Raw genomic sequence first — 16,312 nt, 5'->3', positions numbered from 1 at the left:
CGTGCCGAAATTCAACGAAAGGGTGGTGCGTGAAAGATGTTTTTAAAAATGTACTGCTTCATTTTGGTAAAGCTTAAAGGTGAAATTTCGGTGAGTGCCTTTGAAGCAAAGTCATATAAACCAGCTGTGATTATTAATCATGCTGACGTGCCATATTTGTTGATTCCGCTCAGGAACTTCCTGAAGAATTATGCAGAAATGTAATGCAGTGCCTGTCTCAATCGTTCTATCTAATGTATCATATAGTTTTTTCCAGGTGCATGAAGCAAAGAATGCTTTTCGTTTAACGGAAACCAAGCACAAAGCCGTGAGATATTGTTTTAAGCCGTTTGTGATAGCTTTGTCACCAAGGTGGGCGCCAGCTTTATCCTGTTTTCAGACTTCACTACAGGTTTCGGCGTAGCAAAACCGGCGCGCCTCGTCACTTCAGCGCTGTTACATCGCCGGCATTGCAGCACAATTCGTCAAAAAGAAGCGCTACGTATTTTGAGTTCAGTCGATCAGCATTCGGTCACTTATGCACGCCGTGCAGGCGCAGACACGGCGACTTCACCACAACGGCCGGCAATGCAGCCCGCGTTCGCTCCGACTCGGCTGTCACGCGAGAGATGCACTGTGCAGGAAGCCCTGCCTTGACTGATTATTGCTATGCATCTCCGCAGGCAGGTACTACGTTCCGAGTGCCGTGAACGCAGGACATTCCTGCATCCCTATTCTCGTTCTCTGCTTAGTGCACGTTGCTTACTTGTATCTCTGGGTCAGGTTGTCGATCTTCGTCTGCACCTGCCGACGAGTTCTGGCGCTGCCGCTCTGCGCAAGGCCTGCGACAATGGCGTCGTACACTTTGGCGTTGTGCTTTTCTGCTCGGAGTTGCGGCAAGTGGTCCTCCCAAAGGCGGATTAAAGCCCGAGTCTCCGCCTCCGTCCACGTTGACCGTGGCTGCGAAAGAGTGCTGTCGCTGCGCTCCCCTGATGCCGGTGCGAGCGAGGAGGACGATAATGCGCCGGGATCGCTCATGGTGCGTGTCACCCGGAGAATTTACCCGTACGGCTTGAAGACACGTGCGGCTCGCGTGCGTATAAAAACAAACAAAATGGCGGAACGACGTTTCCCGATGCGGCGTGGCGAAGTATTGGTGTAGAGGGTACAGGGGCTGGTGCCCGTAAAAACAAATTAAAGCTTCCATTATGTGGCATATATCCCAAGGCAAACGAAAATAATAATGCTAAAATGTGTAAATGAACCAGTTACGACGATTTTACAAGCGTGGTTTTCTGCGGTACTGTAGCTACCTGGGAATGAGAGTACTCCGTCCGACCGTAATGGTCATTGCCGAACTCCGTTCTCCCGAAATCTCGATTGAACTTCCATGGCGCAAGGGAGACCGTGTGACACGGAGCGCAACTCCATTGGCGTAAAGATGAAGTAGTTCAATGGCGTTCGCGGGTGCCCGTGTGACATGGGTATAAGACAGCTAACACAAGGAAGCATAATATGGATAGAATTGAACATGCTCTCAGGAACGGAGGAAGCCTAAAAGCAGTGAAGAAGAAACTAGGAATAGGCAAGAATGAGATGAAACCGAGTGGTTGGAAGGCATATGCACGCGAAAAACTTAATAAATTTAGAGACTTGAGAAAAAGTTTCGTTAACAACCGATAACATGGCAATCGGCACTCCAATACGACTAGAGGAATTATTGAGACATGGAAAATTTCCTTGAAGTAAGTCTGGTTTGCGAGAGAAATGCTTCCATGTATGGAACGTTTTAAAAGATAAGGGAATATAAGACATTCTCCGCGCTCACCGTGAGGATGGCGTCCACACGAGACTACACCAGGCACCTTACTGAGGCGTGGAGCTCTGTGGCCGGAACAAAGCCCCCTTTTCAGCCAGCCAGGCGCAGGTCACGTGCGTTCCGATCACCCAAGGATGCGCGGACATTGTGTAGATTGAATCGAGCGGACTCGAGCGGCTCTGGAGACTAAGCAGGTGCGTAGCGAGTGCGGCACGCTTAGCGTGGGAAGCTAGCCCGAGTAACTATCTCAAGGATTGCTGCTCACGAGAGCGACATACCTTTACCTGATTTTAATAACTCTAATATGACTACTGTCTAAAGAGAACGGCGCAGGGGGCTGTACTACGAGTGCTACGACTGATACTTTCTGTGTGCATATATATATATATATATATATATATATATATATATATATATATATATATATATATATATATATATATATATATATATATATATATATACACTTCCTGAGAGTGTTCACAAGACAAATAATAATATTAATAAAGAAAACCGAAGAACAGCGTTTCTACTTGCAGCATCTTGATTGCCTCTGCCTGAGTGCAGCGTATCAAAATGCGCTACCGGGAACTGTGCATGGTTCTGCCGGACGTCGAAAGCAGACTTACGGCATGAAAAAGATATGTAGTTAATTGATTGAATTTAGGTGCCTATATTTACGTTTCGTTCCTCGCGGAAAGACGAAAGCTAGGCTGTCAGCAGAACAAATAAAGAAAACTGTCAAGCAGGGCTGTAAACGTTACTTCATTTGTACGTGGGCCCACAGCGTAAAATACCCAATTATTTGTACTTCACTGCAGCGTAATATGCACAAAGAAATTTAGTGTTAGTAATTGTCCTGATTTCATATTGAGCTATGAATTCCAAGTCATGTTGCTTTCAGATCAACTGGCGCTACTGCACCACAGAGGGTGATAACACGCCAGAATAATAAGTTCATGTTTTGGAATGTGCTCGGCATAGGTGCTTATCAGGCACAAGACACCACCTTTCAGACGCCCTCGAGCCATTTCGTGTTGCAGTGCGTTGACTTGCTAAGTAATAAATTGAAAGCCTGCCTGTAACTGCCAATGGTCGACAACGGTAACTAAAGTTGCTACATTATTTTGCGCTTGTTAACGCCATCGCGGTCGGAAGTACCCGTGGCAATGATTATTTAAGATTTAAAGATAATCCTGCTCAATATATACCGAGTGTAAGTCTCGTTTGCGTAACAGCGCTGAACGCCAAGAGGATGTCATGACCGTGGCACGTAGAAAATAAAAACGAACGACTGGCAGAAAGACCACTACTGCTCGCGGCTTAAAGAAGAAAGCGGTCTCAGAATATCGCCAACTGCGAGAAGCATCGGACTACGTTTCTGATGTCACCGTTGGAAGCAAGCGCTCGTTCAGTTATATCTAGGAGTAGTCCAGTTGACGTATCTCGAGCGTTTGTGTAATTACTACTGCAATGTGGAATTACAAAAAAAAAAACAGTTTGTTTGACTGCCCGCTGAATGGCCTCCGTAATATGTCCTCCTTCCCAGGCACTTACGCCAGGGGGCGTGTGGAGTTAGACGAAACCTGGTGGATGAGTCATGCACCACTGTCAATGCTAAATGTGCTTGCCAAAGCTGACGGCAAGAGATACGCTTGCTGCGAGCGGTAGTATTACATCCTCTCCGTAGACGCAGGGCCGTGTTTACGAAAAGCAGTGCCTCGGAACCAAACAAAAGCGAAAAACGAAACAAAATGACATTTCTTTGACCGGAACGAGAACGTTAGCGGAATGTTACTTATTATTTCGTTTCGGAGTGAAACCGAAATCTTTTCGATCGGTTTTCGGTTCAAGAGAAAAGTCGTCAATCCGAAACTAACCGACTTCGGGCAACGTCAGAATTAGCGCGCATCTCGGGCAGGGATAGTGCGAGCTATAGCCGGTCGAGCGCTCCACTAATATAAGCCTACCGCTTGGTGCCCAAGCAGATCGGCATCGTAGCAAAACCCAAGGCTTGCGCACTGAAGAGCTTATGGCTTCGTTTTCTATGGGTACGAAGCTTTGTTACCGGAGTTTATCGTTTGTTTATGTTCGTTTAAGTTCGATTTATCGGAACAGCGGTTTCGCATTTCGGCGAATACACTCGATCGCATTCTGCTGCCGCTGCGATCATTCTCAGTGCTTTGACTCAAGGCACTGAGCATGGTTTCAGAACTCGGAATTCACTTATTCTGAAAAAATGAACACTACATTTTTATCGTTACTGTTCTGCAAAATGTTTTGCCCGCAAAGAAAGACAGTTGTGCACCTTTGCGAAACACTTTTTTTTCGTTCCGGAGCGGAATCGGAACGGAACTTTTTAGAGCGAAGCTGGACGCCGCTGCTCTTCGGCGGCGGTCGATGTCCGTCCGTCTACGCGTCGCGTCGACATGAAATAATTTCCGTCTCGAGTGTCTCGCAAATGGTCTGTCGCTCTCAATACATTGTAGGTAGCTCGAGAACAAAAAATGTACTGAAATTTTCCGCTAAGACGACTTTATCATTACGCCGAGTTTCATCTACCTGTGATAAGTAGTTCACGGTGAAGTTGTAAACGTTACAGAATTTCCGTCTGTTGTCAATACACTGCCGTGTACGGAGGGAGTATGGTTACAGAAAACGGCTGTAACTATTGTTTCATCAAAACTCTATCCCGAAACCAATTATTTTACATTTAGCCACTAAGACGACGCTAACATTACGCTGAATTTCATCTACTTTTCTGAATTACGTAGTTCACAGTGAAGTTGTATAAATTGTCGGATTCCCGTCTGCCATTCAGGGGTACTTGTACACTCGCTTGTTTATGCAAGAATAAGAATAAATCACTCCACAGTCGAAAGATCTATTCATTATCTGTGTCGTACAACAACAACAACAATAATAATAATAATAACTATATATATATATATATATATATATGTTAGCTGCGTCGATTCAGGTAAAACACATCCCCGCTTCGCTGCTCGTCCTTCTTCCCAGAGTGGAAGTGCTGGTCAATTTCTTCATTGGAACGAAACAATAACTAGAACAAAAAACATTTCGTTCCGACACCTTGAACTGAAAAGTGACCGTGGTGCATGTGTTGTCATTTAGCTATTACCGGAGCGGTACACGCGAGCGGTGACAATGGTGGCCCTACCTTGTGGCGCTTTGTTCAACGTTCAGCCAGAGCGCACATGAACGTTATTGAAATGGCGCACTTTTCGCTACTCTCCAGCTGGGGCAAATGATCAGGCACCGATATAAGAAATGCTGCATAGTGACTTTTTCTTTATTCGAGGCGTACAGGCTCGCAGCCGAGAAACTCTTGATCACGAAGGGCCTCAAGTTCTCGCTAGCAGTGTTCATGCCTTACTCGAAAAATTAATGACTCTGCCATTTCAAAGCTGCGACGCCCGATTCATGCAATAGAAGTTTGCTTCGTCTAGAACTGCAACTCCACGAGTTTGCATAAGCTGATTCAGTCATGCACTTAATCAATCTAGGTATGTATTCACTGCGATGATTTCTTATTTAACTTTAGAAAGCAAATGCTACCATCACTGCGTGGTCTGTACTTAGTGAAGTTTCAGGAAACAAGCTTTGCTAATGAAATGTTTGAACGGGTAAGGGGAAGCTTTCGTTGCTTTCAGATCATTTGGCAGTTCAGGTCACTGCGTGGTCTGTGGTTAGTGACTTCTTGGGAAGTGAACTTTGCTAATGAAATCTATGAACGGGTGAAAAGGAAGCTTTCGGTACTTTCAGATCATTTGGCACTTCAGGTAACGGTACTGCAAATATAGAGATTGTCGTTGGAGCTACAGGAACAGCAAATATACCATGTGTGTGTTTTTCGTTTCGGTTTATTTAGTTCGAACTAAAAGTTGAAGATCCGCATTTAGTTTAGTTTAGGTGAATCACTTGAAAGGCAGATCTTACTTCCATGAAGAGAACCTAAACAAAATGCACCTGAAGGATGAAAACACACTTGAAATGGAGGAAGAGCGCTGCCACAGGAGATTAAAAGAAAACGTAGCTCCATTTGAAGAAAAAAGGGGGCATATTATCGCGCGCACATTAGTGCGACGTTGTAGTTGGAATCCTCACACGCGGAGTGCTTACCTGTCCCAGAGTTGCGTAGTTGTAAGCGGGCGGGCCCCTGTCGTAGAAGTAAGGCGGCTCGAAGAATTCGCTGGCGCTCTTTCCCCAGCCCACGCCACTCACAGCAGCCAGGACTGCCTTCACCAGCGGAGGCTGTACGTTGTACGTTCTCGACTCTGTCAGCCAGAGCCTCATAAATTGCGAGTCCATGTGGTCCAGGAACGAGGAGTAGTTTGCGTGGGTGTACTCCTTGAACCTCGACCCCGTGGCAGAGCGGCTGTACGTAAGGGCTAGGCCGACGTCACTATAGCCTCGGAGCTCGGATGGACTGCGCAGTACCGAAGCCAGCGCATCCATCACCGTGGCCATCATGGAAGCAACCTTTTGCAGGATCGGGGACGGCACTCTTATCGTGACTGCATCGGGAGGGGGACATAGCAGAAAAAGAAGAAAATAAGCACGGCCACCTAATTATGATATATTTGGCCGACAGAGATTCACAATAATGATTATGATGACGTGTAGTGTTTACTGTCGGAAAGAATTGAGGAGGGTCACATTAACACCGGTTACACATAAGCGCGTTTCAATGCGTCAACAACGCCAGGCTGCGTGCATCTCGCTAAGTAACGAGGCGAATGGTCTGGTTCGGGATTAGAGGGTTTCGTAGTGAAATTACGGATGAAATATTTCACACTGCCAGTCGCTGCTGAATTCATCTTTGGCACATGGAATATACGTGACCGCATTTTTGTGTGTATCCACTAGACGCGCAAAAAAAAAAAACTATCCCAAAACCCGCTAAAGCAACTGGTTAATCATATGGTCGAGAGTACTGGTCTTGGAGCCTAACCATTTTCACGAGATGCATCTCCGGCACCATTGAAGAAGGAAAGATCAGGAGCTCTGAGAAATTTATCGTGCAGAGGTAGCTTTGTCGTGCTTCAAGCACTCGAATATCACTTCTTGCGGTAATAATTAAGTCGCCATACAAGCAGGCTAATCGGCATGGCGATAACGATAATCGGGCAGGAGGCTATCGACAGGAGAATGCCGCTAGGTTACCAGGAAGCCGAGCGGTAAGCAAAACGCACTTGTCTATTTAATTAATTTTGCAGGCACGAAAGTTTTGTAATGCACACGTACAGTCACGTTCAGTATGAGCGGCGACACCTTGCCTGTGGTCGAAGAGGCTCCAGGATTGCAGGGCGGTGCTCCATACAAATAATTAAAGAATTAAACGACCTTCCAATGACCGGTATTTATTAAGAAAATTTTTCGTATCTCGGCGCCAGCCTCAAGTAATGGAACACGGGCACTATGTAGCAGATAATATTAAACGCGAGTTGTATACCACCATGGACAAAGCCACAAATGTGTGCATAAGCACCTACAAGGGGCTGAACCTGCGGAAGCAACCCACCCCTCCCCCTCCCTCCCACGCCCACCGTTATGTGTTTTTAAGATGTTGTCGTAGTAAAAAGCTGTCAAGCGTCACATACTGAGCCGTGGCCTCATGTCGTATGAAATGGAGAAGCCTGAAATTCGGTTTCCTTTTTTTTGCCGACCGAGCACCAGAAAAATATGTGTCTTATAGCCTTTGATGGGTTTTTTAAGAGCTCACACGCTATCGACGGCTACGTTCAGCACGCCTGGGAAAGCGGGAAGCTTTTACGGTCTTGCCCCGCCTCGTCCAGCACATTTCAAAGCGACGTCAATGCAGCTAGGTGGTTTCTATCGCGTGAAGTGTCAGCGTAGAGGACCACGAAAAAAGTGAAAGTCTGAAAGAAAAAGCTGCCTATACGGAAACAGGACATTCCATTCGTTACATAGAAAAATACGACGATTAGATCGGGAGTGTTTGGTACCCCGAATACAGCAGATACCATAACTTACGTTCTTGGATGCTATACGAGCCTCGTCTCGCTGCGAAGCTTTGTGCGATACGCTCGTTGCACGCTTCCTTTGACGTCATCTGTGGGAAAAAAGGAAAACACTCAGAGACGCACGCAAGCTCGTTCACTTCATTCTAGCTCCGCTTCCTTAAACCGAAATTAAATTTTGGGGTTGGACGCGCGAAAACCATATGCTTACGTGCGACGCCGTAGTGTGGAAATCCGGAATAAATTATAATCATGTGGCATCTTTATTATGCGCTTGAATCTAAGTACACGAGCATTTTCGCAATTCCGGCCCCATCGAAAGGCGGCCGCCGCTGCCTTGATAAGACCCGCAACCCGGAGCTCATCGGCGTAACGTCATAGCCGCTTATCTATCGTGGTGGGTTCTGCACTATTTTGTCCAGAGCACTATCACACTATAGTTGTTGAGGCCACGAAAAACACTGTGGGAGAAAAATCTGAACGAGCTGAAGGCATCCTGTGCCAAGAAAATTGACGCTTTATTTGCTGACGCCTCACGTGGGTGAGCTCCCTTAAGACGTGTGTCCAGGTTGCATGCACGTCAATTTATATCTGCAGCTGTTCACGTTTGGGCGTCATCAAGTTAAGCATAAAACAAGAGCACAACTTGCCCTTCGCCCCCCCCCCCATTTCGTCCCCTCCCGAGCCTAACTACAATAAAATGATCTATTCTGCCTACGTTACGTGCTTTGTTGGTGCATATTCCAACGAGCGTTTGTTCATAATGATACGGATGCATCCGTTAATAAGGTTGGCAAGCACTGTGTCATTCGCGAATATCCGATTACTTAAGCGCATCTCTCTCATTTCTCCTGGCGGAGATAACTGAAATAGAAGTCCGAACAATTCTTGCACTATTTAGTAGTAAGTCCAAATTTCAGCGCAGGTGATGACATTAATTTATATCGAGTTTCACCCTATTTTCGCATGCATCAGTTTTTTCTGCTCGATATTTTTCTTCGAAGGTGATGTAATTACACTCAAGAGATAACTTAACCTGACAATCCGCCGTCGCAACCTGAGACGTCGGAGCTGCAAAATGCTTCGCAATCCTAAATTGCTTCCACCCGCAACACTTCCATTTATTTCCGTGCCGTGACCATAGCGAATGATGTGACTGCTTAATTTGATTTCGGAGTTTTCTCGCAATTTCTTGATGAATACATTTCTGCGGCAAAATTTTATTCCTAAGTGCTTTTTGCCATTGGCTAGTTGCCTTCTCTAATAAGATGTGCCCCATCAAGATCGGCTCCAGCTTGCTCTCCCGAACGATTCTTGTGTAACAGGTATTCTGAATACAGACTCTAACTGCTAATTCCAAATTTTGGTACCACTACTTTCTATGAACCGTATTGTGGAGAGTTCTATGGAACTAGTGGGAAAAGTAATACGCATTCTTCTTTGTTATTTGCTTTTTGAGAAAATAATTTTAAGAAAGGAGATGTAACTTGCAGAGAAGCATGATACTCCGCACTTACGAGGATCTGTTGGATTACGTTTATAATAGATTGTGTCGACTTGCATTCATTTTGCAGCGTATTACTGTCGTGAGGAGCATACCATGAGATACATTATTATTAAAACTGGCTTGTCGGCAGTGGCGTAGCCAGAAGTTATGTTCAAGTGGGGTTGGGGGGGGGGGGGAGGGCAGGTGTTGAGCGGTACACACAGTGACGTGGAAGGAAAGTGCAAGGGGAGTAGGGTGCTGGACAGGTGGCATCCTGGCGCCCAGAAGTGTTAGGGGGAGCGGCATGTTTCCCGTTTTACGAATTGTAGTTTTATGTGCCAAATGCACGACATGATTATCTATGATTCACGTCGTAGTGGTCTCCAGAATAATGTAGACCTCCTTGGGTACGTTAACAGGCATCCGATGCTCGATACACGAACGTCCACGGACGTACACATCTGTTTTGCATGTATATATGACATTACTTTCGTCTACCGGCCGTTTCGGATTAGTTTGTTTTGCACGCACCAATCGTCAATCGATACGTGCTGTTGAAGTAGAGTGCAATCACGAAGGCTGCGAATTTCTTTGCATAGCTTTGTGCCATCTGCATAAAGCATGAAAGATGAGTTCATTATAGCTTTGGATACATCGTGGACAAATAGACAAACGACAAGAAATCCAAGGACAGAAGCCTGTTGCACGCCGCTGATGGCCGTGTACTTGCTTGAGAAATGTCCTTTGGAGGCGACATAGCATTGTCGATCTGACAGGTAGTCCAGAAACAAAGTTGCGTTAAAGGTGCAGAAACCGCGGTTTCGTAGGGTTTTCTTGAGCTACAAGGCATGATTGGCAGCATCAAACGCCTTGCTTAGGTCATAGTAGATAGTGCCAACTTGACTGGTGCTCTCGACTGCTTCCGATGCGTGTGCCCTAGAGCAGACGAGGCTTGTTGTCGAACGGCCCGGTATCAACCCACTTCGATTAGGTATTAGGTTGTTCCATACGTTGTATGCGAATAATGCGTGCCGAACAGACTCAAATATTTTCGGGGCAGAAAGTAGGAGAGATGTCGGTCTCTACTTTTGTACGTCTATTATCGAGCCAGATTTGTGAGTGTGAGAGTTTCTATGGTATAAGAAATGTTCGTGTTTCGAGGCAGGTATTCTACATGCAAGTTAGGTTTGTAGTAAACAGGTCATCGAATAATAATAATAATAATAATAATAATAATAATAATAATAATAATAATAATAATAATAATAATAATAATAATAATAAATTAGTAAATCTAAACAGAAAAAGAAAAAGTAGACGCTTCCTTCCTTCCTGGTTGGTATCCGCCGTCCGACTACAGCGCTTGCCGTTGTAATATTAGGATTTGCGTCACGTTGAAACCGGTATTATTGAGTGAAAGCTGGCACATAAACATGCCTTTGAAATATGCTTACCTTGCGATATCCAAGAGGCTTTGTCACGGACTGAAGTGCGCTTTCGATGGTTCCGATGACATCGTCTTTTATTCTGGAGACAACGAAGTTACAGCATTCGTTGAAGTCAACGCTGGTCTGCACTTTGTACTATACGTAACTACGATACAGAAACTACTTAATTAATTTAAGAGCGAATACTATCTTAAATACCTAAGTTTGTGGGTGTTTCGTAAAACGTTTGGCTTGTATTTCATTTCATGCCACTTGAATGCGGAAAGCAACAGAGCACAACAGGACAGCCCATGGTGTTTATATTTTGACATTGTAGTGACGATGAAGCCCACAATAGCAAGAATTGCGAATCACGAGCTAACTCTTTATTGGGTGAACCTGTTCCCAGTAAGAACAAGTTACACTCAATGCACAAGCATGGAGAAAGAAATTCAGCAAGAGTGGAAACACTGCGAAAACAGGAAATAGGAAATACGTCAGGCTTGCCTTCAGATCAACCGTTAGCTGACGCACTCACCGGAAAAAAAAAGAGAATATGAAGTTAAGGTAATGCTTTGTCGTTTTCATTCTTTTCTGCTGCAAATAAAAAGTTTCGGTATAACTTATAATTTGCGACATATTTTTCCTGAGTTACGTAACCGCAGACTAGATGCATTCGACACGAGAGGCATCCACCATGCGCCAGACACGCCTCCAAATCGAGTGAGGCCGGCTGCGCTTGTGACCATTCCACTGTGCGTCAACCCTTTTGTCCTTTTTTTTTTAAATGTAGTTCTGGTTTCTTGGGCTCTCGGTGCATGATTTGCTCTCATGCTGCACTTCGACACGGCACACCGGCACTATTGGACCCCGGAAAAGTGAGAAACTTTTTCTTTTGACGGTCTAAAAAATTATGGGGATCTTACGTGGCAAAACCACGATCCGATTATGAGACATGCTGCAGTGGAGGACTCCAGAAATTTGGACCACCTGGGTTCCTTTAACGTGCACCTAAATCTAAGTACAAGAGTGTTTTCGCATTTCGCCCCCACTGAAATGCGGCCGCCATGGCAGAGATTCGATCTCGCGACCTCCGTGCTTAGCAGCCCAACACCATAGTCAGTAAGCAAGCGCGGTGGGTTTTTTAGAGTCTGCGCAGTATTTCAAGCAATTTTAAGGTGACGGCGCGGCACCGAGCGTTGCGACGCTGTTAGCGAAAAACAGTTTGGTCATCGTGGTAAGTTAAGTTGGCGTGTACTGAATCTTAGTGGGACAATCTTGGGATGCTTTTTATGGCCCCGCAACAACATATACCTCCTTCGAAAACGCCACGAGGGATTGCCAAGAGTGATAACGCCGGAGTGTGAGCAAAACGAAAACAAGGAGAAAACGGGAGCCAACGTTTCGAAAACAGGACTTGTCTCTTTGAAGGCGAGGTGCATTTCTTGCGCTGGCAGAATGCGCAAGAGGTAATGCCAAGGAGCTCAAACACGAGGAACTTGAAAATTCTGTCTTCTGAATTAGTTAAAACAAGCTTTGCACACATGCATTGGTCTTGAGTGCGAGAAAGTATTCTGCGAGCGTCTAGCGCGGTTTGGTTAAGAGCCTGTGTTGTGGACACCTCTGTGCACGTAGCGTACCATAGCGTCGGTTGAGGTCAAGTTCTTTAGAGGAAGCTGCAGTCGCCTGTGTATTTCTTTTCTTAAAGTGCAGGAAGAAACGCCCTGGAAAGGGGGAATGCTTGGAGATCACATGTTCTCAAGATATTTTATAGTGTTGCTTGCGATGCGTCGGGTATTTTGTAAGGTGCGCATGTAAAAACGAATTGTTTTGGTTTCTAATGCCGCCCATTCACCACTTTCCCACGTTTCGCCTCTAAAGGCAGTATACCTTTGGGGTGTAAATACTAAAATGACACATGCTTGTAATTTGCTTGTATCAGCTGATGCCGTCCTGCGGAGCTTCGTACGGGAACTACTGCTGCTTACATGTTGCCATAAGGTTGGACGTATGCACAAGAAGGTCGGAACGAGCATTTACATAGAGCAAAATGAATATTTCCTGATTTCACAAGGCGTCTTGCGTCTACTTTATGAAATCGGACGTGGCACAGATTCGATAGAGGCTTGTAAAGATCCTTCACCATCATTGTTACTAAATAATAAAACGATCCCGCACAAATCGCGCACCAATCAGTGCAGCCGGCGTAATGTGGGCCAGCTATAGAGTTCAAAACGCGCGCGCCCAAAACGAAGCAAGAAGTTTGTTCAAGTATGAATGACGGCGACTTGATTAATAGCGTGTTCCGCTGAGGCAGCACGGAATTTCTTGCATAATAATACATGCGAAAATACTCCCTTGTCTGGTCGACATACTGAAACGGGCACAGAGTTGACGTAGGCGCCCAGAGGTAGCCAATGCCTTATTTTCTAGAGCAACGGAAAAAAAAAGATTGCAGTTCGGCTGGTAATGCCAGATCAACGTGTCCTTTTGAGTTACCTTTTGCAATCGTCGGGCTTACCTAAAAGTACAAATCAACGTTTCTCCTTTGCAGACACCGTAGCCTATATTGGACATGTCCAGCAAGCTTTCTAAATAAGAGGCGTAAAGAATGCGCCAGGAATTATTGGATGGTTGTTTGACTTTATTGCGTGTGTTGAGAGGAGGTAGGGTGGCAAACGTTGCCTGAAAAGAATGTCTAGACGAAAACTGTAAACCGAACCGACAACAAAAGTAAAGAGGCATATGACAAGCCCGTAATTTTTTCGTTTCTTAACCCATCCTTCATTGCATTCTTTGTGACCTGCCTGCTGCGCCTTGGTTCACTACAAAAAGTAAGATGCGTGGAGCATGGTAGAGCGCTTTCGCTGGTGTTCTCATTGCTTCTCAATCCTGCCTCGTAGTCCCTCGAGGCGGAGCCGCAGAAAGGGGAACGGTCGACTCACCGCAGTAAATAGACGAGCAGCTGCCATCCAAGCAGCCGCCGCATGGGGACACGCTGGCTCGGGCGGCCTAAGAAAGCGATGAGTGCTACGGCGCGGCTCTTCGCCCGCACCGTGTTGTAGACGGCGAGCGGGACACGGGCGTGATCGTGCAGCAGGTCCAGCCATGCTTCTGTACGAGGGAAGTGAAACGGCACAGGAAATCGCATGGGCAGTCTAGAACATTCAGCAGAGCTGGGCGACCGATAGCGGTGTCATCAAGCGCCAAAGCGCTGTCAATTTAAAGCCACAAGAATTCACCCTTGGGAACGTCTGACACGGCTACCGTATCACCAGCCTAGTGAGTAGACTTCAACAATGAAAGCAGCTATGAATGATGACGCCATTCCTTAGTACCTATGGCGGTACTTGTGGACATATGCCGAGGGCTTGAACTCATCGGCAGACCTTGAGATATCATTAGCCGTGTAATATTAATGCGCTTAAAGGGCCTACTTATTGGCAGACCTACCTCTGTAGTGGAGGCTTTACAACCTCACTGCATAAGGCTTTATTTCCTTGGAATTATAATAAAAGAGGCACGTCTTTGTTTAGGCCAGATATTTTTAAAGAAACCCAACTTTCTAAAAGAAACGCTTGGTGCGGTTTTATGAGCCAAAGTCGTCGCGAATCATATAACGTCCGACAGTGTGGATATTTCGGCTTGTTGATGTAGCATTTTGGAGTTTTTTCCTGTAGCGCAAACAGCACAAGGACGTAGATGGGCAACAGAGGCACACACGGGCGCTCTGTTCCTCTTCTATGTTCTTGCGCTATTAGTACCACAGGAAAAAACTGCAAAATATCATAGAACAGGAGTTTTCTTTCTGCTGGGCAAAATTGTTAAAATTTGCACGTGCCAGATTACCCAATTTTAAACCTTCAGCTAAATTACTCGATAAGGCAGCCATCCTTTCAACGAAAAATAACGATGCTGTTTACAAAATTAAGGTAATTACACTAATTGCTTTTTAAATGTTTACTTTACGGCGCAAATTTGAATCTGTGGCGGCTGAGTTGGCAAGGTATATTCAGCTGGACTAAATATCGCAGCTTCGAGAATTGCATGGCACTAAATGTATTGGCGTTCCAGTTTCCTTTGCGCTTCAATGCGTAAAATAGCGTTTTTAAACAAAAGTGGAACAAGACTGCATCTTTACCGCAAGTTTGACGACGCATATCTCGAAACATGTGCCATTATCAGAATTCGTTCCAAGCCGGTATGCCTTGCAAAATCACTACCTACAATTCGTCGATTGAAATATGTTCTACAAATTAATTAGTTCAAGTATAATTAGTGCATTTATGCTTAATATTCAATTAAGCATTTTGCTGTCTTGTAGAAAAAAATGGCCGCCTCACCGAGTAAATAGGGTCACCGAGTGTTCAAGGGTTAGAATTGTGCTATTTTTCGCACAAAATGTTCAAAAATTAGGTCTAGCTAAAGAAAAGAAATACCTAAATTATAGAGCACGCAGTTAGGGATGTAATTTATGACCATGCTAAAAAAAAGGCGTTTGAATGACAGAAAACTCGTAAAAATATCACGACCATTAAGAAAAACTTGTCGGAGAGCATGGGTTTATTTCCGTGTAATACAGCTTTTTGCGTGGCCGTCTAACATTTTTGAGCACTTTCGGAATGTTTACGGCCTCGTTCTGCCAACTCTTCCTTGCTGAGGATTCGTTTTAGCGTCATTCTTAAGCTTCCGTTGCATGCCGCCGCGCTTGTCGACGAGCCACCGCCACCCAAGTAAGAGAAAATAGACCAATCGCAGACGCCGCTACCACTCTCTTCGTTCGGTTGTCGATTTTCAGTGCAGTGGCTCGGCCCCATCGAATGCCTCTCCACTTGAGCGTGCTCCTCGCCTCTTGTGGGCCAATCAAATTGGACAAGCCGCTCAGTGTAGGCAATGTTATTCGTTTTTCAAGGAAACAAAAGTGACCTCCTATGAAAGAGGAGAGCGTTTGATTGGTCAGTTCAGACAACCCTGTGGGTGACCGCCCGATGCTTGCGTCGGCGGTTACGCAAATTTGACGTTAGGAGATTGGAATAAAAACATATTGGAATAGAGTTTTACGTTATAGTGCCCTAGCTTACATACAGTTAAGTTCAGGGTTACCTGTCGAGTACTAGAAGAGAACAGGTTTACCTAGTTATGCCGATGCGGTGTTCGACGCAGGGGTGAGCACGAGTTGTCCTTGTTGCTGTGAAAATTGCATCGACTCACGTATATTGAAGCTTGTTGGTGGACTACGGAGACGATACCGTCGAATAGAGCACCGCGCGACCGTGACTAGTGTATTTCAGAATTAGTCAAATGGATACCCTCGACAAATTTGTGTGAAAGTGGCTTACCTCTACTAGTTCAGGTCTTTGCGAGCGCGGCCTGTGGGGTTTTTGTTCAACTCTAGCCAATGCACAATTCCAACAGCGGTGGCAATGTTGAAAAATAAACTGATGTAGCTGGTACCTTGCTTTCTCTGGTTGCGTTGCTACACCTTTTATATTTCTTGTTGTTATCGTGTTCATCAAATAAAAGAGGGATCACGCACGCAACGACCCTCCTACATTGCCGAACGGGCGCAGTGTAATTCGGTCGAGCTGACACTCAA

At 45.4% G+C, this 16,312-nt stretch overlaps 1 protein-coding gene across 1 annotated transcript in view; it reads right to left on the bottom strand.

Moving 5' to 3' along the window:
- LOC135902705 (uncharacterized) overlaps positions 1 to 16,312 on the bottom strand; it is a 92,446-nt gene that overhangs the window by 19,335 nt on the left and 56,799 nt on the right. Inside the window, exons 9-12 of the mRNA XM_065432932.2 lie at positions 13,662 to 13,830; positions 10,744 to 10,816; positions 7,817 to 7,895; positions 5,942 to 6,336 (exon numbers count right to left, since the gene is read on the bottom strand). Coding sequence (XP_065289004.1) covers positions 5,942 to 6,336; positions 7,817 to 7,895; positions 10,744 to 10,816; positions 13,662 to 13,830 — 716 coding nt within the window. The remainder of the gene's footprint in view (positions 1 to 5,941; positions 6,337 to 7,816; positions 7,896 to 10,743; positions 10,817 to 13,661; positions 13,831 to 16,312) is intronic.

The sequence above is a fragment of the Dermacentor albipictus genome, chromosome 2 (genome assembly GCF_038994185.2).
Source record: "Dermacentor albipictus isolate Rhodes 1998 colony chromosome 2, USDA_Dalb.pri_finalv2, whole genome shotgun sequence".
NCBI classification, from domain to species: domain Eukaryota; kingdom Metazoa; phylum Arthropoda; class Arachnida; order Ixodida; family Ixodidae; genus Dermacentor; species Dermacentor albipictus.
The sequence above is the reverse complement of the archived record's forward strand: the minus strand, read 5'-3'. Positions and strand labels throughout refer to the sequence as shown.